A 27,196-nucleotide genomic window follows, 5' to 3' on the forward strand; every position below is an offset into this window, starting at 1 on the left:
AAGAAATAAATTAATTTTTAATCGGGAATTTATTACTCTAAAAACATTTCTACAATTATTAAGAGGAAACTGCGTATGTGTATAAACCGAAATTAACCACGCAGATTTTTAATTTTATAAAAGAAACTTTCGATTAGAAATTTCCGACAGGCTTTCCATTGTTTAATAATTAAAACGTCCACCAGATGGAGACCGGTCGGACGGCCCATCGGCGTAGAAACGGCAGCGAAAAACAGGAATTATTTAAACCATAATATATTGACGGATCCATAACGCCGGCATTCTTAAACTATTATGAGGTAATTATCCGATACTATTATAAATATCAATAAAACATTTTTATACTTAAAAATCGTCTTAAAATGGCGCCGTTATAAATGCGGATCCGCATCCGCATCTCGTTAGCCTAGACGATCCATCCGTGTAATAAAAAAAAAAAGGTTTATTGATCTTGACGACTATTTTGAATATTTTCCTTAATTATATTTGTAATTCAGGTGATGAAATAAGCGTTTTCCTCCATAAACACCGTTCTTTTCACATTCCAAATATATCTTGTTTCATTTCGAGTCGCAAGTATTTCGCATATTCAAATTTATTAAATCATTTTTACATTAAGATTAATTTTTATCTTGTAATATAAAATATTTATTATTATTATTTCGAGCAAATCGACGGGGTGCAACGTCGACTGAACTTTTTCTTTTACTCAATAAATAAAGCGATGTTAGCGAAGAATAATAATGGAAAAAGCCGACAGTCATATTTGCGCCAAGAAGTAACTATTTATATTTACTTCTACTATTATCGGTTATTATTTATTCGATGACGATCTGAGACAATTATCATTTTAAAAATTCGATATGATTGCTTAATGGCGGTGAGAAAGCCTTCCGGTTATATTAAAACGTAAGTTTCATTATTAAAAAATAGAGCGGTGTTATATACGGGATGTGGATTGTCGGTTAAAACAAAAAAAAAGGGGGAAACTATTCCTAATTCGAGGAATATAAATTGTTGGGAAGGCAAACGAGCAATTATCGTAACTGTTAGTCGCTTTCGATCTTTTCGATTCGACCCGGATGGGCCGTTACCATTTCGTCCGCATCGACTGGAGGAGGGTGAGACGGAAGAAGCCACCGTTTACCGTTATAATTAAGGCGAAAAGATTTTTAAAAAATACAATCCGACCCGACCATCGGTGTTGGGTCTATGCCAGTCTCGTTTGTCGACCGTTTCTATTGTTCCCGCCGACCTACGCTCCTACGAGGTTACGTCGTCTCGCGCCCGATTTTAAAATCCTCCTTATATAAGCGGATAGATGCGGTAAATATTTATTCGCTTTCTTGTTCGTTCGCGCCATTTCCGACGACGCGATAACGTATTGTCTTGGCTCCAAGACAAAGATTCCTCCTGGCTTACGTCGGTGACGTCATGGCCATAGTATTTAAAGTCGCGTTTTTTAAAGGGATATTTTGGTCGGTGGATTAAAAGAATAAGACTTTTGTTCCTTTTTGTTTGCGCCTTCGAAGTCGAACACGTAAGGTCGAGGACGAGCGAAATTAATTCTGTTTGCTGTTTTCTACCTCGATAATTCTTCCCTACTCGGCCACCTTGTTTTACCTTAATATGTAGAATGTATCGGTCGATAAAATCGGATTCGTGCTGGTTACTTACGCTTCGCTAAAATTGATTTACCATAAAAAATAAAATAAAAAAAAATGGCGCCGAGAAAATTTCAAGTAAATATGGAGTGAAAAAAAAAGCTTTCTAAATCAAGTACGGTAATTCGAAAAATAAATTTCGAAAATCGCCAACAAAAGTGGCACGAATCAAAAAATATTGAGCGAAATCTGGGTGATTTCTCCTCGTAACCACATTCGTTATAGTTTGTTCTTCTTGTTTTTAACAATATTTAAATCTAATTCGAATTAAAATAATAATAATAATTAAAAAACAAAAGAAAATAAAGTAGATGTCATCTTTATTTTGGCCATTTGTCAGGAAAAAAAATCTATCGTAATTATATAAGAGATGTTGTTCGCTTAGAATAAAATAGAAATGAATTTTTTTTCGAGGAATATTTACGAGATGTATTTCTTCAGAAGTGACGTTATTAAGTTTCTAATTATTTAATACGAAATATCGAGTAAATAACAGGCGTTTGGCTATTGTTTCCTTGTAAAGAGTCGTCGAAATTGCTAAAACAAGTCGTTTATTATTAAATTGAGTCGAGCGTGTTTTCTTCTGGGCATTCCGAATCGGAACGAATGTCTTTTGGTCTTTATATAGCGCGCAAACGTTTTTCGTCGGGTGAACCCGTCCAAAATCCTTAATTCTCTTTTGTAAAATTTATTTACTTTTTTTAAACGCATTTTACCTTTTCGAGATTTCGACGGATCGATTCCCCGACGTATCGAAGTATATGATTGTTCGTCGCGGGAGGCGCTTTCTCCGTGACGTCATAACACGCGATGTCTATTGCAGTGTTTCCTATTCGTCCGACTTTGGGTTCTTAAGTCGATTCGTTCGTCTTACGTTTTAGAAACTTATCTTTTTAATGTCTTATCTTGAATCCACTTTCTCCTTATTTACAAAGCTTCTTATTTTTCGACAATAAATTTTGTTTTTTTTTCATTTTTTACCTCAAAAAAGAAAGAAAAAAGTCCGGAGGATCCGAATTTAACTATTCGTAGGACACGGTCAAGGTTAGAGACTTTCCATGTTTACAAATTTATATAGATTAGTCGATAGTTAATTTTTAGCGTATAAATGTACGGAAAACTATGGAAGAGTATCCTTCTAAAATTTAATTCGATATATTGCAAACGATAATACTTCGTTTTAATTACAGATAAAATTCGTTTAGTAGACAAACGTATCTATCTTACCGTCAAAAACGAAACCGGAGAACATTCATTTGTAGTAACAATAAGAACGTCGAAGATGATCCAAAGTTCAATTATGTGCGCGACTTCGTTCCTTCGCTCCGTAGGCAACGATTCCAGCTATTGTTATAAACTCTGCATATTTACTCGGTTTTGCATATTTACTTGTCAAATAGAAAATTAACGACGTCTTAGTGTCTGTCGAATTCCGACTATTGTTACCGTAGCAACAATATCCACCGTATTTAACTCTGTTGTTTTTCGACAATTGAAAAGAGTCCTTTGATACTTTCCATAATAGTTTTACTTAATTATAATCTGGAAGTGATTCTTATCTTGTGGATTTTGTTACGATGGGCGTAAGTTTTTTCGTTACTCCTTCGCAGTTAATGGCGATTGCTATAGAAGACAGGATCCTTTTCCTAAAATTCCATTTACAAAAATTCGAATTCTCGCTAATAATTGTTTCAATAAATACGTCTTACAATTTAATTCTATTGTCGTCGGCAAAAAGTAGAAATTAATCTAATTTCTCTTTTTCATCCCTTTATTTTTAAGTCTTAAACTTAATATTAACTTATAATAACAAATGTTTCTTAGCGTAGAATCTTTCGAAACTTCTATTTATTATCTATAGATGACAGTTATTGCGTGTCCTTAATTATCAGGTTAAGCGCAACGAAACTTTCAAGTGATCAGTTGAGATTCTATCGCAGAAAAAATTTATCGATTTTGTCCGTGTAATTTGGAGAGAGTAAGAGCATTAATTAGAATTGTGTTGGGAAAAACTTGTGATTTACTGCTGTTAATACACAGATCACGCTAACAATATTGACGAATTGTAAGAAGCAACGTTTTAAATGTAGACAAACAGTAAAACAGAACCTCCTTTAATTAGAGAATGATTTAAGTCTAGTTAGAGGCGAAACGTGCTTACGAGGATCGTTCCTTAACATAATAACGTTACGTAGGCGCTTATTCTGTACAGGGACGGCCGCTTAACCTTGAAATGGCATTGATTTCGACTCTGCGGTACGGTAGGCGCTCCTACTAACGTCTGGGAGAACTAACGCTCAAATATATTTATGTTATATTTCGCATTACATTCGTCATTTTATAATTTAAAAACATATCGATGATATTCGGTGTCTTTCGGACATTCGAGTGAGACGATTATTTCGTTTATCCGTAAGCGATCTTTATTAATACAACTTGCCGCTCGAGGAGTTCGAATATTAGGTCTGATTACTCGAGGAAGGGGTTTCAACCAGCGCTTTAAACTTTTTTAAACGTATTCGAGATTTTTTCTTGTAAGTTTAGTGTAAAACGTACTCAAGAGACAGTACTCAAAAATACTACCCGTATATTTTATTAGAAAACATCTAAAAAAACAATCATTTTGTGCTTAAAAATTTGTAAAAATTTTATTAAAATAAGAAAACAAAACAAAAGTAGTTGTATAATTTCATATTGTTCAGTGCGGTGTTTCAGAGGGTTTTTCTGTTTTTACTGACTTTTTAAAATAGAAATTTGATACTGTTCCAATTTTTTTTTTAAATTTCTTTGTTGTAATTATTTAATAGTAAGGTATTGTAAAGTTTGCTTTATTATTATTCAAAATTTTACTGCCATTTCTTGGAGGCGTGATCCGTGTTCGTGTACCGTTTGGTTTAACGTACTACAGGCAAAAAACGATATATAATAACAGTAAATCCAAACTTAGATTAAAATTCTACAGACTATTCGAGGCGAATTGGGATAAGATAAGGCGGTAATATAATTTATTAATAAGATTCAGGAAAAAATAATTAGAAAAATTGTTAGAAGTATTGGAATGACAGGTGAGTCTCAATACTTCTATAACATTGTCAAGTAAAATTATTCTTATAAATTTATACTTGATCTGGGTTTTCAGTTTACGCTATTCTGTTTTTCGTTTCTTCATTTCCTTGTGAAAATTATAAGCATCGACGTCGTTATTATACCAAATCTATGAGCATATTTACAGATACAGTACGCTACATTCAGCAAGTAAATATACTGTATTTTTAATTCAAAGTCTTGCGTATTGCCTAATAGACGTGGCTTTTGAACTGTTAAATCATAGATATATGTTTAGATTACAATATTCTTTAATTTACAGATAGTTGTTTTCTTTTTCTACCGTAATGAAAAGGTGCCGATACTTATTATCTACTGCAGATTCCAAAATTGTTATAAATGTGTAAAATTACGTAAAGTAGATATCATCTACAAAGGTTTTCGCCGTACTTTTTGCATATTTTACGTCTTAATCGCGGTATAAAACTGTACAAACATTGTGTTTGTTGCGTCGATCGAAGAGAGAATAATGATGGGAAATTTCGAAACGCATGTTGTCTTACGGTCAATTTCATCAGTCTTCGTTAAAATTGTACAAATGCTATTAAACCTGTTTAACAGCTGAAAGTATATTAATTAAACCTCGTTAATACCGATGAATATCGTAAAACTGGTTGTTAAATGCCGTTTTAAAAATCCAATTTCGGAACGTTAAAGTTTCTAACAAGTTCTGTTAAGTTAACGATGAGTTCCATGCAATAATACTCCAACTGTATTGAAACTTATGATCAGAAAAATCAGTTTATGCTTTTTGATGCTAATAAATTTTATTATAGATATAGTAAAATAAGGAAAAGCGTTCTTCTTAAAATTTTAAAAGAAACGGAAGATAGATTAGAACAGTTTATGCTGCCAATCGAAATTATTCTTTAATACCAATCCATTAACTGTTTTCGACTCTTCGATATTATATCACGTGTTTTTTAAATCGCATTTTTAAAGCGCGAGATTGTCGATATATTACAATTTAAATCTTGTTATAACGAATTTGTTGGAACCACACACAACTTATTTTTTTTTTTTATAATGAAATTTCTTTGTAAAGGTTAATGGAAGAATGCAAACTGTAAGCACTTTTAATTTGAAAATAGTCATACAAATGCTACTGTTAATTACAGAATTTTCTTTTTAAAAGTATTATTTTCGTTGACATCGCGTATTTAGTTACGTCATTAAAAATGAAACGTATAATAAGTCTACTATTTGACTATTGAAAAATATTTTCTGGGGTATAAATAGCTGATGAATATGGAAGAATTTTTCTCTTATCCAATCTTCTAGAAATGAAAAGTATTCACCAGTTGGCAGAACAGACTAATGATTGCGAACCACCGGATGATGATATCTTATATCAGCTATTTTCAACGGGGGCCGTACGGCTCATTGGGGTCACAGTAAGGACTCGTATCACAGAGTGAAAACCGTAAAAAAAGGATTCGAAGGTTTGTTGAAAGCCATGGAAAGTATTATTGGAAATTAAACGGATTAAACATTTTTAAAAGGGGGAAAAGGTCTATGCTGCTAGGATACTTTTTCCTTCTCCCAGTTTTTGGTGCCCACCAGTGGCCGAGTGGATGAAATCATCAAACATTGGAATTTATCGTAGGTTTGCGCCTGACGAACGGGCTGGAACGTGAAGTTTTCTGGGTTTTTTACGAGTCTAACACTAAATAGGGACCCGTTTTCGTTAGAAAGTTTTTCAGGGAGGCATCTCTCCTTTGGCGAATCCTTCGTGTTGCGTTGCCGTATCCCATCAGACTAAATTCAATTTTAGGTAGTTCGTCACAAAAACTAATACACATTAATTAGCGTGAATGCAAATTTAAAATTTTTGACATATGTAAGGCATTGTGAGGGCTGGGCAGAGCCTTCGAGAGCTTGTATAGAGCGGGGATAGACCGGACACTAAACTATGAACCACTTTTGGTATTTGTTTTCTTTTTTATATTTATTTTGAAAAAAATAAAAGACATCGAATGTTTCTTTATTAATAAAAAGCAGTATTAAAGATTTCAATTTTGATAATAAAAATAACATTAATTTTATAGGAGTAGGAACCACTACCGATCCCTAAGATTTTTCCGGGCCTGGGAAAAATCTGCAGCTTCCTCTCTCGATGGTCTTGGGGCTGGAGCCATTTTAAATTGTATGGATATACTGGAAGGGGACAGCAGTTGATGACTGATACTTGGAAGGGCAGAAGAAACGTATCGGAAACTTAAACCGGATAAAATTTGTCCTCCTCAGTATCAACAAATTTTTCTCCATGTTTGCTATAAGAAGGAAAGAAAACGATGCTATCCTAGAGTGCAATAAAATGACGAAGACATTTTTCTTAAATTACATCTCACCTCAGCATGTGGCCGCAGCGTCTGGAGGTCGTCATTTTCTATAGTTTTTAGTTTTTCTTGAACAGAACTTTCCTGCTTTTTTTGATTTTGAGGCAAAACTTCCTTTAATTGAAACCTACTTCCACGAAATGATTACCTCATTATTATTTTTTTCTTTTGAAGAATTGGAATATGTTGTAGTTAATAGGAGAGAAATATGAAAAGAAACTTAACGAACCAAACTTGATTATTTTACAGAGGACCACAGAATTTTATGATAGAAGAACACCAAAGAAGCCAAAATAAATTGAGAATGGCTTCCTTATATCATTGCTTAAGAATGAAATGAACTTCGTTTCCTTCTTATAGTAACATTTTTTATACGAAAGTGTTCCAGTACTCAAAGAACAAAGTGAAGCAGTAGGAGCAATCGATTTTAGAGTATCTGCCATAAATAATCGTTTTACACCTTATGTAAAAATGTCATGAAATATCAAGTGAAAAATATGAATAAACATTATTTTGAAGCGAAACTAATTAATAAATTATAATTTATTCGTAATTGAATTGGACTTTTTAAAGGGCGTATGTCACATTGAATAAATTTTCGAGAAAAACGCAAAAAACTGTTTAAAACCCAATGTTTTGTTCTGTTTACATTTCATCGACCACAAACTAATATTATATCAAAAAATTTATAAGGTGAGGTGTATATCTAATTGTTTATTGACTTATAAAGTTTCATGACTTACGCCCTTAAAAAAAAAAAAAAAAAATGATTTGTGACTTTAAAACTTTGGATAAAAATAATCGAAGTTAATTTTATTTAGTTTTATTTTAAGGAAGTTTACATAATAATAATAATAATACCACATTCTGCCAGAAACAATACAACATGTAACTTTTGGTTGCAAGCTCTTAGCACAAACAAACACAGATCATCACAATAGACTTGACATCATTCTCATTGACAAATACAATAGACATCGCTTATACAATAGACATCTCTGTTCCAAACACTCATAACATGAAAATGCTCACACTGAAAAAATCAACAAGTACACTCCACTCGCTCAAGAAATAAGGCAGATGTGGAGGATGGATAAGGTGTTTATTGTACCTGTTGTCCTTTCTTCTACTCGTGTTATACCACATACACTACACAATAGTCTAGAAACATTAAACTTTAATAAAAACATATACATGGCACTACAGAAAGCCGCAATATTGAACTCATGTCACACTGTGAGGAGGTTTCTAGATGTTCACACATATACCAATAACACAGCTGAACGTTACACTTGTTTGGGTAGCTATGCCTTGACTTTAGTCCTGCATAGCGCTGGCACCAGTATCAGCTGAGCATGACATTCTCAACATAATAATAATATAGGTCACACACAACTTATTGATAGGACCTCGGCTTTTTGGATTTTGATTTATAGCAATTTTGTTGTTATTCCTGTAAACAAAATATTACAACTTTTTAATCACTCTTGGTAACTTACTTTAATAAAATAAATTTCATTCGAGATAACAGAAAACATCAATTAGAGTTAGTTGTTATTAAAACTAGCCAGGCTTTTAATGTTCTTCCATGCTATTTTCGTGTTCTGTTGGCCAAGAAAATATTTCTGAATATAATTCCTTGTGGTCACAAGGAATGTATTTCTGCATCTTCATCAGATCTTGCTTAGCTCTTTTGATAGAAACTTTTCTAGTTGGGTAATGGTTGTATTAGTGACACTAGTCTCATATGATAGCAGAAACGAATGATCCCTTTGGCGTAACCCTTTTTTTTTCATGCCAGTAAACAAGATGTGCAAGAAATTAATAGGTTATAAAAGGTTATAAAAGTAGGTTATAAAATTTCTAGGTTTATTTTTTATCTCTTTAGAAACAGCATTTTATTTAGTAAAATTACCATCAGCTTTTGACGTCTAATGTATCTTTGGTGCTATTTCCAAGGCAGACGAGAGGGTAGGGATGATGGGGTAAAATTCTCCGGGCCGGGACTCACAGGGGACCGGACATTATCCCACAATTCATTTCTTTACGCTCTATTATAATACTGTATAAAACGCTTGACACTAACTATTGTTCTTTATTTTATAAAAAAACAAAACTAAATTTTTTCCCATATCCCCGGCGACGTCTTTCGATGTCCTTGACCATTTCTTTTACTCAGAACTTACCAGGCACAGGTATATCATTCTGTATAATATGCCAAGTAAACTTCATAAACTGTGAAGATCCTGCCATGTCTCCGGAGATACTTGGACGATAAGAAACTGTCACTTTGGATAGAAAAATAATATATTATCTGAAATCCCCGTGAGTGAAAGCAGTTAGAGGGAAAGAGTCTGATTATTATTTTGAAAATTTAAACTTTACTAATAAAATTCAATTTAATTAATGGAAATAAGTAACACTGTCACCATATTATTATTATTATTAATTTTTAAATGGACCGAAGTCAATGAGTTATGCCAATTCAAAAATGTTGCAAACTTCGACCCTTATAAAACCAATCGGTAGATCTATTTAACTAGTATATGAAATTAGAAAAAAACAAAATACGGTCAAAATTTTGGCGACGCCCATTTAAAAAATTCAGTTCAATTATGGTCTTTATGATAGAATGAAAGATTTACAAACCTTACACACAACTCAGTTTCAAACTCAGTAATCAGGGGCACTCGTACTTTGGGGCGCTTGGGACACGTGTCCCCTTTGCGCCGGGTCGCTCTTTTCTTAATACCCAAGGGCGCTCTAAGGTTTCACTTTATTTTTAAATTAGTTACCCATTTTTATCACAAAACTATTTTACCGGAGACAAAATTAAAATAAAAATATTTTTTTATTAACCGAAAACTTGTTCTAGTGGGTGGTGATTGTTCTCTCGAGTACCACGTACACTGTATTTGATTAACACTATTTTAATATAAGCTATAGCGTTGAAGAATTAATTGATTGCGTTAATGAAGGGATATCTGTATATATTTCGAAATCTGAAAAAAGAATTATTATTATTTAAAAACTAGTACGAGTAGTTATAATAATTTATTATGAAACAAAATTATCTGTTTTAAAAATTAAAATTTATAAATATCATAATAAGAGAACCCATTTTAATTAAAAATAAATAAATGTCTGTTTTCATATGTAGAAATGTATCATTTCGCCCGCTGACTATAAAAAGGAGGGGGAGCACAGGCAATAAAAAGGACATAGTACATACAGTACATTATATAAAATATGCAATATAAATATATATATCCATTTTAATTATATTTATATTGCATATTTTATATAATGTACTGTATGTACGGTGTTAGTTCGCCTCTATCATAATCTTGTTCTTCTGGATGACTTTACTGACTGGGCACAATTCCAGATATATTTGTTTTATCTGTAACTTTAGGATTAACATTGCGAAGCCTCCCCCGCCCCTTCTTTTGCATATCTGTATGACCACCATATTGAAAAGATCTAGACAACGGACATGGATTAGTTTCTATCCCCGAAATAAACAATAAATATAATATCAATAGCAGGGATAGTCTATTTTTGTAGATCCATTTCAATTGAGGTTGTATATTCACCTGAGAAAAACCACTATCACAGAAAGTAGTATCGACATTCTCTTGAGATAAACGTGCCAACACCATCGCCGGTCGAGACACATCTCTCAATTGTTTCATTCAGTAATTTATAATCCGCGCCTTTCTCGTCAATACAGGAAATCCTCCTTAGTTCAAAATTGAAGGAACGAAATAATCGCGACTTTCGAATTATTCGAGATTTACATATTTATATACAATATCTTCCTTTTCTTTTCTTTCGAAGACACAATGTAGTGACGTAAACTTAAACACTGGGCGAATTTTTCATCCTTTTTATTCGGTTGGAACTTTTTACGTCACTACATTGTGTCTTCGAAAGAAAAGAAAAGAAACGAAAATACAAAACACGGTTTCCTCAAGATAGAACTATATACAATATGTCAAATGTCACATAACTGATGTAATTTATTAAACAAACGGAATATGACTACGTAAACAGAGCGCTATTTTCATTAGTTAATAATTAATAATAACGAACAAATATTTATTGTGATATCGTCACAATACCGGGTTGCAATTTTTAATCATATTTTTAATTTATTTAATTTAAAATATGTGCTTTCCATCTCAAATTAGTAGTATCTTGCCCCTGTACATCATACTTTTCCTTTAACAATAGAGTCATGCCGGTCATCTATCTAACTCCTTTCAGGGAAAAAATTTTTAATTGAAATAACGTGACTTCCGGTGCAAACCAGACGTTTACATTAAGTTAATCGGGGCCTCCTGTCCCTAAGTTTGTTTTGTTAAGTTATGGCAACGCAACACTTGGGTGATCTACCTAGGGGAGATGCCTTCCAGGAGATCTTTTATTAGGGTAACTGGCCTCTATTCAGGCGTTATAGACGTGGAGAAAACCCAGAAAACTCTACGTGGCCAGCCCGTCCGAGCGAGGTGCAAACTCACGACCGAACTTTCAGTGTTCAGGGAACGGAACCACTTGGCCATTGGTGCTCCTCCTGTCCCTAAAGTTTCCATATCTGGTCTCGTCTTTGATCTATCTAACTTCGTTCTTGAGATTCAGGAAAGACAGACGTCCGTCTGTCCGTCTGTCTTTCCTGAATCTAAGACGAAATTGCCTAATAATATAAATGTGAAGGTAAACAGCATATGTCCGGTAAGAACCTCACAGGTTGTCACCTAGGTTTTATAGAAAGTAAAGCAGAATTCTTTTCTTCGAAATGTAGCCTAAATTATTTTTAAAGTAGCCCAAAAAGTAGTTAGTCGCCCAAATGTCCCTACAAATATCTCAATCTGCTAGTTGTAGCCCAATTTTGCAATCCCGAAAACCAGCCGTATTTTATAAGAGGAAAAAAGTAATGTGACACCCGAAAATGCGTTAATGTAAAAGCAAAGTTATTGGAATTGTGCTATTGTTGTTTTATACAGTGGAAGCACTTCGATCTAAACAAACGAACTAAGATACGCATATCACAGTACGGACCGAATTTTCACTTCGAATTACGAAGTAGCTGTATTTCGAACTAACCGAATTCCTTAACGTGTAGATCTATATATCACCGGTCGGGACAAAAGTACAATTATGAACTAACGAGATTTCGCACTATCCGAGTTCGAATTAACGAAGATTTCCTGTATTTTTGAGGGTTTCATAAAATTTGTTATTGTTCTATTCCAGTATCTTCGCACGGGTTTTGTAATTAGAAAATGATAATACGGAATGAGTGCTTCAATCCTGTCTTTAGCCCTCGTTGAACCACCATTGCTGTCTCACTAATTTCAGAAACCATTTCGTATGACAGTCGGTCGCCCCGTAGTAGTGGCGCGAGAGAGATTGACACTATAGAGATAGGAAATCTTGCTCCCTAATGGCCTAATATCTATTTTAAATCGAAGGATCTACACTCATTGATAAAAAAAAGTAGTTGCAATTAAAGAAAATGACGAAAAGATAGACATTTTATGTTTGACTAGTAAAATAATTTAAAGTATTAGTCAAAATATTTTTCTCATTTCAGGAACTGATAAGATGACAGAGCATACGTTACTTGCGAAAATTTACCTACGTCATCGTTCCGATACTAAAAATAAAAACGATTTTTCAGAGAAAACGCTATGAATCGTGCTAAAAATGTAAAAGCGATACAATACGATGTGTAATTTGTAATTCTACGTAATAAACGGTGTCATTTGTCAAGTTATATTGCTTATCACACGATTACATTTTATATTTTACGAATGTTCGGCATTTAAAATCTTCTTAATCGTAAGTTTTTACTCGTAATACACGATTTATATTATGCGTATGTGCCTATATTCACAACTTTGCGTACGGAAATTCATCTACTCGAAGTATCACTAGCTTTTTATTATTCGTCAGTACCTTATCAGAATACCGAGATACCGGTACTCGGTGTGGTAAAGAGAATGTTCACATCGCACCACTTGTTCTCTGTGTTTTTACTTCAACTGCTGAAGATGAACTGTGGAAAAACACAGTTCGAAATGCATTTAGTATAAGCTGTTATAAATAAAAAAAAGGACTGTTATTAGCCTACATCGAATTATCAAATAAAATAACTGAAAAGGATTAAATATTTTGGAAAGGTTAATTAAATACGCTGGGAGTATAATTAGCATGTTTATTAGTCCTAAGTAACTATGTTTTTGTAATTAAAGGATTAAATATTGTTTTCGTAACGGGAAACACTCGGCCGATGACATACTGTTATCATTAAAAAATATGTTGAAATATAAGAAAGACGAATAGGTTAAATTAACTTTTAATAATTTGTTTCTTTCAGATTTAATGTCGGGGCACATCCTGATGGCAAGTTATCACAGATGAATGCGTTCAAGTTAACAGACAACATTCCCGGGTCGCCGATGGCAAAATCTATTAATTACCAAGCATTTGTCTCTTCGGGAGAGATAATTAGGAGTAAGACTTATTATTTACAATGCCTGATGTTAGTTCGACGGATTTCGAGGGAACTAATAACTGCAAAACTCTCCGTTCTACTTCGATGGATGAAAAGTTTAGAAAAGAAGAAGCTCTACTGTTAAATCCTTCGAGCGGAAGCAATGACGAACAGGGTTATGCCAAAGCACATTCGGCTCAAGAGATCCGTTCTTCGGCTTCTCTCCCGTCGTCTCCTTCGGAGACGGAAGGAAGATCTATGCCCGTCCCCCCCGACGGCGGTTGGGGATGGGTAGTCGTATTTGCTTCCTTTATGATTAATCTCATCTCGGACGGCGTGTCCCTATCCTTTGGCATTCTGTTCGTAGATCTGGTCAATTATTTTGGCGAAAGCAAAGGCAAAACGGCATGGGTCGGCTCTATATTTCTCAGCATGCCTCTACTAACCGGCCCCATCGCTAGTTATCTTACTGACAGATACGGATGCAGGAAAATAAGTATAATAGGAGCTCTGTTATCCGCCTTGGGATTTATGGCTAGTTACTTCTCACATTCCTTAGAAATGCTCTTTCTTATGTTCAGTTTGTCCGGATTTGGTCTCGCGCTCTGTTACGTCACTTCAATTGTCATCGTCGCCTATTACTTCGAAAAAAAAAGATCTTTAGCTACCGGTCTAGCCGTATGCGGAACCGGAATTGGCACCTTTGTTTTTGCGCCTCTGACTATTTATCTTCTAGAAAATTACGCTTGGAGGGGCACTCTGCTTATTCTATCCGGATTCTTCTTAAACATCGTGGCGTTCGGAGCTCTCATGCGCGATTTGGATAATCCGAAATCTTGTGATAACGTTAGTAACGACGAAGGGAAAAACGAAATAACCGAAGAATGTAATTTAGAATCGAAAAGTTTCGAAGAAGCCGGAGAACGTCTTTGCAGTTCGTTGGTACATCTTCCTACTTACATAAATAGTTCTAACGTACCCGTCGAAGTCATCACCGAACTGTCTAACAAAGAAGGTGGTTATTTGAACTCTTTATTAGAACATTATCCGAATATATTAAAATGCCTGGTGACTCCGGAAGGAGACGATTACACGCTGACCGTAAAGAGTACGCTGCCGTTGTTTTCCGTTATTCCACCCAACGTACAACACAATAATAACGAAATTGTGGATAACAAAAGTCCGGAACAGAGTCGGAAGAATTCTACTTGGTCGACTAAATCCGAAAGTCAGAAAGCCAGCTGTCTTCGAAACATGAGGCTTCAACGAGGAAGCATCACTTACAGGGGCGCAATGCTTAATATCAGACGCTACCGTTTGCGGGCATCCAGCTGTCCGGATATTTATCGCAATAGTATGATGACAATCACCGAATCCGAAAAAGTAAGATTTATTCATTTTTTTCCATTTTAGTAATTATATGAAAATGGTTATGAAACTGATTTTCATAATTCTTACACACAACATTCGATTTTTAAACTGGATGCAAAGTATGTGTTTCGAGTAGAAGCGCAATCATTTGGCATAATAAAACAAATTATTGATTTTTATGGTAGGCCTACTACTTAAGATAGTTTTAATATAGTATTTTCAGCGGTAAATGAGTGGATAAAACCTTCGAACACTATACTTGGATTCGCGCCTGACCAGCGGAATGGCTTCGTAATTTTCTGGGCTTTCTTCACGTGTCTAACACTAAATAGGGAACAGTTTTCCCATAAGTTGAAAGCGTGCTATAATTTCAGATAATTTTCAAAATTATCTTTTAGGATTCTTGTATAAGAAAATACATATTTTTGTTTTTTACGAACAAATGTCTGGCATTAATAACGTATTTTTGTGCGGATAACCAACGCTGCATAAAACCTGTTTTTCAAAAAATAATGTATAAACAGAAAAGCTTTTCATTTCGGAAGTACGGAAACAGTTCAAAAATTGAATTAAACGTTTTTTAGCTTTTATGTTATATTTAGAAATGGGAGGTCGGTAACTAATAGAAAACGAGAACAATAGATAACTCTGGCACGCAGCGATACTATATGAAACGTCCATAGTTTACAACGAAATATAAGCATACCGCATTATTAAAAGCTTTTAAATATACATCGACATTTAACTGTCAAAAATGTGGTTATTATCCATGTTGGAATTCTGTCATCATTTCAATGGCATCAATAGCGAGCAATAGAGACATTTTATATTTTTTGAAAACTGAATCGATAGGTAAACAGAATTTTTCTATTTCTGTTTTCTCGCAAGTTGAAACTATACATTAAAGCGTGAGTTAGCACGGAAGAATACTAATGGTGTGCGTTGGGCGGTTTCGAAAAAGTGTACCGGCAGATGTACAGTACGTACAGTACTGTATATTCATGTTTTCTACAGACACTTGGTAACTTATGACAATGGAAAAAATGCTTAAGCATTCCATATTAAATTGCAAGTTGTGAAATTTGCAGATAACCCGCATTTATTTTCGAAATGTCAGTTTTCCCGATAAGACCGAATTCATACTAGCACCACTGGACCCAATTTTGACGGGCGATCAGCGGTTGTCATGACGATAAAAAATTGCCGGTGGCCGTCATGCCAATTCAATAGACTCGACTTGGACCACGATTGCCGGACCGGCAAATCGAAATCGGCCAATCGGTTAAAGCTCCTATGACATCGCGTTGTAAAATGATGCGGAAAATTCGGTATTCGATCAAATAACTATTCGTTGCAGCTATATTATTATACGTACAGTATGTGTAATTTTTCCGAAAACATTTCGAAGTCGTCTCAGAAATAATTGAATGAAATTATTGTAATTATGAAAAGAATCACATGGGCGTGATAATTTTACTCTACCGCATTAAAATATAATAGATTTAATTACATTAATGGAAAAAAGAGCTTCTAATCGACTTCTTTGAGAATATTCGAAGCTGAAAAAATTATTGTTTACTTTGTTACTTAATTGTAACATATTTTGTAATGCAGGAAGTTAATATTTAACAATTGACGTTTATTTCGTCAAATTATATCCTACGTCATGGGATTGAACCCCCCTTATCCCACGCTCTAAAGATCGATTAGTTTTGATTGATTGCAACCATAACAATATTCTCTTTGTAAGTCTTTCCTTTAGAGATGTTTGTTTTACGTTAATATTAATGGATAGGAGATTTTTGTCTCCACTAGAAATTTATTTTCGGAATTTTTAGGGTATATGTCATAGGCTATATATACACGTATATTCGTAATATGTATATTGTGTTAACGATTCTACTTCTTGTATTTATTATTAATATCTGTGTTTTCGAATGGTTGATCTTTTGTTCTGTATTACTCTAGATTTTTATACTAGCAAAAATAACAGATATTTGTCCGATAACTAGATGACATTTTCGAATTTTGGATTTATTTTCTGTTCTAAAGGAGTATGTCGATAACCAGTTATCAGCTTGATAAACAGTATAAGAAAACCAAAGATTCTTATTGAATGTGATGTTTACACTACTTATATAATACACAATATATTTTACATACACAAGATATAAATTATTTACCATTTCTAGCGTATATGGATGTAATGCGAATTATCTAGGTTCCATATGTAATGTAGTACGGAGAAAGTTATTTTGCAGCATTCATACTTTTTGAAGGAAGTGAGTACTTATACGCGTTGCCCCAAATAATTATACCGCAAGCTATTTTTGGTTCGATAATTGATTTATGAATCGTTTTAATAATATCTTAGCTCATTTATTGTTTCGGTTGCTTTGCTACTCTAATAAATTTGGTCATTTTATTGATAAGCTATTGATATGATTAGTCTAGTTTAGTTCGATGTATTTCCTATATGTACTGTACTTCTGTTGATCTTCATCCATTGAGCTGTATGATAGGCTGTATGATAGACTGAGAATTACAATTTTTGTTAAATAAATGATAAGTAATGGATTTTGTTATTATTTGTATTCAATCAGTTAACTGTTATATACGAATAGTTTCCAACTTTACATGGTAGTTATTTGACATTGTTTCTAACACTCATATTTTCGTGGGAAATATTTATTAAATTATCATCGGCATGCAATAATAATGATTATCTGAGTAATTCATCAATTAATAAATATGTTAAATAACAAAGGTGTTAATTTGAATCCTACTGAATACCGTATTTTAACAAATATATATAGAAACCTATATGATAGCATTATTTAATCTCACTGCGCATCTTCTACTCTTTTGATAATTCGTTAACCATTCTAAATAATTTTCTTTTATTCCAAATGTATTTAATTTATTGTTTAACTTGCAGAGAGATATCGAGTCGAATGCTTTTGATAAGCGGATAAAAACACTTATTTCTATAAGTCTAGGTTTGTTGTCAATTCATGTTGAAACTGAGCCAAAGCTTCTAAAGTTGAATCATTCTTAAATCCGTATTGTTTATTGCTGATTATACTTTGTTAAAAACGAGTTTAAAGTAATCACTTATAAAAAAAAAATTCTCTAAATATTCGAATAAAACTAATATAATTATTACTGAATTTTCGTTTTTAACCTTTTTATGTACAGGACAAATAGTATTATGAAGAGAAACATTGAAGGGATTAAAGTATGTGTATTTTCGGATTATACGAGGTTTTCACTGTAGGCTAGTAGTGTCCAAACTTTTCGTTTGGAGGACCAAAATATGCATAAGTCGTAGGTAGGTGAAGCACAAATGTTTTGTATATTCAATATACAAAAAATTATCTTATTTCTATCATTTGTAAGTGGTGTGTCAAATTTGTTACTGGGCGTAGTTTGAGCACTCTAGGTCATCGATAAAAATTATTTTTTAGTAAAATCTCCTAACAGATGGCGCCACACAATTTTTAAAAATAAATTTCTTTATTTTTCAGAAAAAGAATATTTGTCCTAAATCAATAAAATTATCAGCCCTGACAGATTTTTGAACAATATTATTATTATACGAAAAACGAAATTGAGAATTGGAACATGAAAGAAATGGATCAAATTTCATTTTAAAATGTTTATGTTGAACAATATTTATGACAGAAAACGATAAATGTTACATTAATATTACTTTAAAATTGCTTTAAGTTATATTTAAATTATAATTAATAGAATAGATTCAAATTTTGTACAACAAAAAATTGAAAATCAACACTATTTTAAACGTAATAATCAACAACTAAAGAAAATTTATATTTCGCGCATTTTCATTTTGATTCCTTATTATTAGTATCGAAATCCTGAGAAAAATGAACAAATTTATTCAAATAACAAAATTATTTAACAATAACACGAGGCAGAAAACTAATAACATTCCTTAGGCCTATAGTACAGAAACTTTTCTCAAAAATGAGTGAAATTTGAGCGTATCGGAGGTCGTAAGAGGTACATTGCATTTTTTTTTTTTTTTTTTTTTTTTTTTTTTTTTTTTTTAACTATCCGGTCTGTGGTACTAACAAGGCCCTTTTAATCATACGTAAGTTCTGCAAGGTCCATATACCATATATCATGCCCGTACCTCGCCGATGGCGAGGTACGGGCATTATATTTTCAAGAGAGACACCTCCAAAAAATCCTGGGGTTTCACGACGGGTTTCTCGATCTCGGGTCCACTAGAGCAGCGGTCGCCAACTGCAAAATCCTGATGGTCCGTGGAGAAATTTGGACATTGGTTACACGAAGTTTTACGAAAGAAATGCAAAATGCATGTTCGTTACCTCAAATTAGTAGTGGCTTGCCCCTGTATATCATACTTTTCGTTTAACAATAGAGTCGTGTCAGTCATCTATTTAACACCTTTCAGGGGTTAAACAATATTTTACATGTTCTCTTATGTCAAAATTTTTATGCTTTAGTTTACTGAAAAAGATCAAAGTGAAAAACACGTCATCCTCAAAAATAATTCCCCAAATTTTCTGTCAATCGATTAAAAAAATCATCAAACTGGAAATGCTGAGAGGCATTGCATGAAAACCACCATCGGTTCTCAACGTTTACTGCTTTCCTGTCCAAACATGGCTAGGCGTATGGTAGTGATGGGCAATAGTCTTAAAATAACTATCGATGCTTATTCGTAAATTCACTGCATAAATCGAGTTTCTTCTAATTGGTTGGTTACATTTTAAGCTGTATGACGAATCGGTTACGCGCATTCCGAACAAGGTCATCTGGCCGACAATTACTTTTAGTTATTTATGACATCTAACTGGGCGTATTTATCCAGAACAGTAAATCTTTACACTTTGAACACTTAAATAATAATGTTTAGATAAACCACTGAGCAGCAATTCTCTAGTAAAAAATTAGCAACCAGATTTGATGTTCAAATCAGATCAGACATCTTACTAGAAAAACAAGTCATAAAAAGTAAAGTACCACAGTAGTTTTACAAACGAGTATGTTTTTTTCCTTTCTTACACTATTTTTAACTTTATTTTTTCTAATTAACGAATGCAAAGTATTTAAATATCATTCTAATCATTAAATTATTGAATTTGTTGTAAACAGAATGGATCAGACTTACGCATTTTTCCAATCCTCTACAGAAATATCACTAACTACAATGACTTTTTGACGATTTCACTTTTTAGTAATGGTATTTTCTGCTTTCGAGAACACACTCTTAACAGGAACAGATGTTCTAGTAATCGATTAATACTTAATTGCACGTTTACATAAATTAGGATACACAAAACAAAGATCCGTTTTGTTTTTGTCAATTATAGCGAATTGTAAATACCGCCGCAGAGATATATTGAATCCTCCGACAGTAGTAACATCTTTTTCACCGTTGTTTGCAGATGTTACTAAGTGATGGTGATGCGACCAAATATAATCATTAAAGGGACTGTGGTGATGTTGAGTTGAGACTGCAATATGCGATTAATCAATATGCGATTAATCGAGTTACCAGAAACTTTCTTTAACTGATTGTTAATTTCAATTAGTGCTTCTTCACATCCAATCGGATATTGAAGTGAATCGTGGGTTTAAAATAGTTGAAACAGCAACTGTTTTCGCAAATTCCATATTTCTAAAACTCTTATCAATATTCTTTAATAATCTCGATTGCAATTCTGCACCAATGTTCGTTAAGGCAGCACTTCTTTCGATCGCTCTTGTTATACAGCGAACTAACGAATCAACTTGCTGATAGTTACATGATTTTTGGCTGAAAATTCTCGCAAATATGGGAATTTTTCACGCAGTTGACAACATTGCTTTATAGTGATGTAGATAACGTATACGTTATGACATCACAAAAATCACCCTGATGGGAAGACTACCAAAGAACATGAATTTGCTTACACACAATATAATCTCATCAAAAAATTAGGCGCGGCACTGCCATCCCTATTCTAATGAAAACTATCGACTAATGAATTATATCGCGTATCGGAAAACTGTCACCGGAAAAAAACATCGAGTTCTGAAACACACCAACATTATCGAGAGTCTGAATATTGATCGTTACAATCGGACAATACTAGTTTATGATGCACGGGACTCCCATCGCACGGGTGCTCGACATTCTGCTGTTTTTCTTGAAGCGTGCTTTGTGATTCAGTTTTACGTTGGATATCGAAATAAGCGGACTAGGGTTTTTATTGCCAGTATTATATTTTTGTTGCTACTTTAATAAAAATATCGCCAAATGGCGATCTTGGCGCTATGTAACACGACCTCAGGAATTATATCTTTGTGTCATTTAGCCTGCGGTAAGGTTGATTTCGCGTTATTCGTCGTTTCATTTAACGTTGCAATTTCCAAGAACTTATCGATGGCATTAACTGAGGACTTGATGTTTATACTTTACAATGTACAGTAAATCAAATAGAATGACGTATTAATAAAAATAATGCGTTAAAATACAGGGTGCAGGATAAAATACATGGTACAGTGAATGCGAGCTGTTTACAATAAGGTTTATTCAAGTACAGTAGTTTCATTGTCATTTAAGTGAGGTGGTCACTAAGATAGAGTTTGATTTATATGAAAACTTAAGTACTTTTTGGGGGGATTTCAGGAGTGGCCATAAAGCGAGGTTTTACTGTTTATATCAGTCTCTTCTCGGAATAAATATAGTTTTTCTCGATAGTTGTTTGCATATTAATATCGCATGGAACCGTTCCCGGATGAAGCTGTACGGAATGCATTAAATGGAACCGTTTAATGTCGAAGTCATTCTTGTTTGGCTGCTGCCAACTGACTTCCTCTGTAGATATTGGTTAACATTGCCACTGCCAATTGGAAGAGATCGTATCTCTAAAAACGGAAGTATTCTTCTGCGTCAGAAATATATTTTAAATTGACGATCTAAATATATATATATATATACAGGGTTCAAAAGTAGATATACAGTTATTATGGAAAAAACCCGCTTTGGTAAGACATAGGAGAAAATACATTAATTCTTATGCGTAAATTACAAACATAACAAAACGATAAAAGGTTAAAATAATAATAATAATGAACTCTGCACCAGATATCTGTATTTCTCAGATTCACAACTGTATACCTATTTTTGTACACCCTGTATTTAAATATTTTTCGGCGCACCGAATCTTTAATGTTTCAAGTATGTCATGAAATTCATCATTCTCCAATCATAGGACGACGCGAATGATTCTGTCCGCGGAATTCCTTCAGAAGTGAATAGGTGCGGTTCTGGCGGAGTCTCATAATACATAGAATCACATCACGCCTAAAATGAAATAATTTCTCTTTTTGATCTACTATAAAATTCGACTCACCTAACCCACGCGTCAGAGATACAAAGTACGCCAGTACTTCGGTGGTCGCATGTAATATGAATCTACACGAAACACTTACAAATCGGTAATTTTTATTGCTGCGCTTCATTTACAAGCCGCTATAACGAAAAAATTCAAAATCCGGCGAAACAATCAGATGATTTCAGCAGGGTGTATTCAAGGAGCATACTTATGGTGTTGAGGCACTTTCTTGATACGAAAGCAATCAATTTAGTTACTTATATTTAAAAAATAAACAATATTGCATATTGCATGACTTCAATTACTGTAGTAAGGTAAGTCTAAGGTCAATGAGTAACATTTTCTAAAACGACAGGGCACGTGCTTTGGTTTGAGTTCTGGATACGCCACTGATTTCCGGCGAGGGTGTTGTCAATTACTGATAAACCCTTCGTACAAAGGGTTTATTAGTAACTGAAGGGATAATCGCAGGCAGTTTTCACCATAATAATAACGAAAAATGTGCTTTAAACGATAAACTGTTATCTGGATAATAATAATGTGTGCTCAATGCGAACGGTCCTATAAACCAGGGCTGTGGAGTCGGTAGATTTTTACACGACTCCGACTCCGACCAAGGGCGGACTTGTTAACAAAGTAGGCCCGAAAATTCTGACGTCATCACGTGACCTCAGAATATTAGCATCAATAAATATAGTTCTAATAATGATAGAACGTAGAAACTTTTTTATTCCAAAGGTAAAATGTGCCTCTAAGTAATGAGTCAATACGATAATTTTTACTTTTCTGTTGTTAGGCCTATATATAACAGAGGAAAAGTGTAGCGATAGTTCAAAAAATGAACCCACCTCAAATTTTCGCATTTTTGGCACCTCGTGCATTTTTCGGGGCACCTCGAAATGTCGAGATTTGCAAAAGATTCGGTTTTTTTCCTGTATGTACGAATGTTAGAGTGTATGGGAGGCACGATTTTGAATCGGAGTCGGATGGTTTAACACAGGAGTTATTAAGCTTGAAAATGGTTGAACTAAATCAGTTGGTACACATTCTAACATCCGTGCGTACAGAAAAACCCCCGAATGCTTTTGCACTTCTCTACGTTTCGAGGCTTCCCGAGTCCAAAAGCGTAAAAATCTGAGAAAATCATTTTTTACTGATTGTCATTCTTTTCCTTTGTTATAGGCCTTACTGTATAACAGCCGGAAAAGTAATAATGACGACGATTCTGATTATTTTAAAAAAATACAAAATTAAACGATTTTAAAAAATTAATTAAACATTAAAATTTGACACATCTACCGAATATACAAGTTCACATTTATTGACTCGTTTGATGATGGCATTGGTATTTGGTAAGCGTGTATGAATAAAAATAGTAAATACATTCTTATACAAACAAATTAGTTTAATAAAAATGTTGTACAGTACATAATATACGAGAATATTGGATAATATATAAGTTTACAGATACATTAAACTAAATCAAGAATGAGAAATATAACATTTAGACTGGTAAAAAACAGATTGCTTATTTTGCCACGTTGATTAATTTATTATTTTTCATCTCTGTTATAAACTGAATTACTCCTTACAAAAAAAATCATTTCTATTAATTCAGCATTCACCGAAGTTCTTAAATCATATTTAATAATTTTAAGAGCGGAAAATAAACGCTCTACCGAAACTTGGTTGGTGCAATGCTGTGACAAGTTGTATTTTGGATAATGTCTGGATAGTGCAGTATTGCCGTTTTAACATCCAAACTTGAAGAGTGGTCAATGTGATTTATTTTTTCCAGTGTATAATAAATATCATCTTCAAATTTTGTAAGATTTTCTTTTCTGTCTGTTCTCATATTAGAACTCAAGCTTAATTTTGAAAGTAGAGACGAGTTTTATAAAAAAAAAAAATATAAAAAAGAACTAGCAGATGAGCCTGATGTTGCTCACGCAAAAAGTAACGACAACGAAGATTAAGATATTTAGATTATAGCCGATTTTACCCGTTTTCACTGGGTGCAAGAATTAGGTCCTCTCTCTTCCGAGACTAATTAGAGAATTTTTAGATGGGTGTAAAAGTATGTTCGATTTTTCACAAAAACGCAAAATACCGCATCTAAAATAGCACGTTAGAAACGGAGTTCTTCGAGGTAATCCTTAACCATCTCCCTCTTCCCCCCGCGAGAAGAATTTCGAAAAATTCCTTCTTAGTGTACATTCTTATAATGTATCTTAACTGTGTACCAAATTTCAACTCTTAACCATTTGAACTCTGAGCTTATCATTATTATTACAGTATTATTATCATTATTAACCCATCTCGATTATATTATAAGATTGTGAATGCTGATAACGAGTAAAATATTCATTAAGTCCGACCACACTGGAGATATGACGCACGACCCCTTCTATGTCTCTACCCTGTCGACCTTTAATAAAGAACCAAAATTTAATAGTATTAATGCCCTTTATACACACGCTACTGTGCCAAATTTTGTTTCTTAAACTTTACTCATTCCGAGATATTGTTTAATAGTTCAGAACAGAATAAAGAAATTAAACAAATTAGACGCCAACATTATTTTTTCCTTTATTTGACATTTTTTGGGTTCGAGAGATCTCCAAACGTATAGATTTGCAAAATAACTCGGAGAGTCAAATGTGACACGATTGAAATACTTTTTCGTTTTTTATGTACATAAGTTGAAAAAGTGAAAAGGGGTCGGAGTCGGGGGGATTTTTGACGACTCCGACTCCGACTCCACAGTCTTGCTATAAACAAAAGCTTATAAATGTCGACCTCCAATATTGAGAATTTGAATTTACGAGTGTAATAGAATACAGGTTACAATATAGATATAATAAAAACCAACGGGAAGAGCAATGTTGATAGAAAAGCAAGATATCAAAACACAAAATGTGCTTTTTTTTAAAATAAGCGATAAAATAGACACGGTGAAGTGATTCTTTAAATTCCAGGTTTGTTAGAAGTTCACTTGACTTGAAGTATAGAAGCCTGATGTAATATGATTTATCATTAAAAGTTTTTAAGGACGAATTAATACATGGGTACTAATAGAAGTCTAGTAAATCAATTTATGTAATTTCAAGTGCATAAACGAAGAAAGGAAAAAAAAATGTAATCGACCGTCACGTCGGACGAAGGAATATAGAGGACCCTGGAGACCATAGTTCCGGGATATGTGATCGGTCTCCATGGCCCTGTCTTCCATTTAACAGCTTTAAAAGCTAATGAAAATCGAATGATCTACAATGTGAGGTAACCAAGACAATTGAGTAAGTTTTATTCTCCGAAATAAGACGAGGCTCCCCCGAATCTGCTTTGAGCAGCACCCATATTCTCATAATCCTGGATGAGCTAAGCTACCTCATTTTATCTAACGTTATGAAATATATATATATATATATATATAATAATAGTGGAAAATCCAAAACGATTGACAGAAAGAACTGGAAGTAAATATGGCCATTTCAAATTGCTTAAATTTAATAAAAAGAGAACAGATTTTTAATTCTCAATAACAGTAAAAAGAAACAGTTTAATAAATTTCGTCGTCCCGTTAAAGTATTGATGATAAGGGCGAGAGATTTTGGAACGAATAATATTGGTTCGCTTTTAATATTGTTTGATAGAAGACTGATTTTACGTAATTAAATATGAAGTTTCTTAAAGCTATTTCAAGAGTAAAGCTCCGTTCTGTACATTTCTGAGGTAAGTAGCAGCAAAAAATTACTTTATTTATACAATTTATTAATTTATTTCAAATGTTTGTGCTGATGGTGCAGAATGATAATTTGATTAAAACATTTTATATTTATATCGAGAGTTATTTTATAGGTAAGGTAGTTCGAAGACAGAAATTATCCGGACGATTATTATTCGAAATTGAGGGAACGAATTTTTTCCTTAGAGTAATTCCATCTCCTGTATCTCTACATACTTCTACTCTAAGTTTTTCTTTATATGAATGAGGTTAATTGTTTGCTTTTCCGTGAATGGTATAAGTGCTACCTTCAGGAGGGATATTTCTACTTGATATATCCAGTTTTTCGATGGATGTCCATGAAATAATTCAGATAATAATTCCGTAATTTTGTCCGCATATATATTTATCCATTTGCTATAAAAAATAGGATTTTAAAATTATTATTATATGTATATTTATTTATTACTATTTTTAAATCTTCTATTACTCTTTCTGTTATAGATTTTTGACTATTGAAGACTTTTTCGGACAGTAAATAAGAAGAATAATATTTGGCACCGTATGATATATTTTAAAAGAGGTTTCCAATGCGTGGAAAAATTTAGATCCAATTATTGTAATTCTGCCAGTATGACGCTGGAATGAAATGACCAAGGAAGATAACAGTCTGTGACAAATTGTTCATACTTATTAGATGGAATGCCTTTTACTATTCAGTGACAAAACGACTTTTTTTAAATATACAGAGAAAATAATAAAATTATTTTTTGCTTTCTTCTGGAAGCTAATTATAAATTACTATAGTCACAGTTGATGCCAGATCATACGGAATAAACAGCGACAATAGTATTTTTCAAAATAATATCTAGGGAAATCATTGCCAAATAGAACAGAAATAGCAGAATTTGCTGTAGTAATGAAAAGTGACGATCCTTATCTTATGCTATCGTCACAGTTGAATCTTTCCTCTCGCTACACATACTTAATTGTAAACTTTATCAGTTTGGAAATGTACAGACATATTTGACACACTGGAAGCTCATTGGAGACTGACTATTTTGAAGATGCACCGTGTTAACAGCCGGTTTTCTTTACGTTGCCTTAAGAAATCAGAT

At 33.4% G+C, this 27,196-nt stretch overlaps 1 protein-coding gene across 4 annotated transcripts in view; it reads left to right on the top strand.

The window, feature by feature from the left end:
* Window positions 1–201: 201 nt before the first annotated feature.
* Window positions 202–27,196, top strand: part of LOC136976277 (monocarboxylate transporter 9-like) — a 35,866-nt gene continuing 8,871 nt past the window's right edge. Inside the window, exons 1-2 of one of the 4 annotated variants that reach the window (XM_067271505.1) lie at window positions 202–299; window positions 13,491–14,990. In XM_067271505.1, coding sequence (XP_067127606.1) covers window positions 13,647–14,990 — 1,344 coding nt within the window. In that variant the 5' untranslated portion in view covers window positions 202–299; window positions 13,491–13,646. Of the gene's footprint in view, window positions 300–2,479; window positions 2,709–3,931; window positions 4,077–13,490; window positions 14,991–27,196 lie in introns of those variants that run through there. The other 3 variants (XM_067271504.1, XM_067271508.1, XM_067271506.1) reach the window with 3 other exon arrangements.

Source organism: Centruroides vittatus, unplaced genomic scaffold (assembly GCF_030686945.1).
Source record: "Centruroides vittatus isolate TY-2023 unplaced genomic scaffold, ASM3068694v2 contig_4, whole genome shotgun sequence".
NCBI classification, from domain to species: domain Eukaryota; kingdom Metazoa; phylum Arthropoda; class Arachnida; order Scorpiones; family Buthidae; genus Centruroides; species Centruroides vittatus.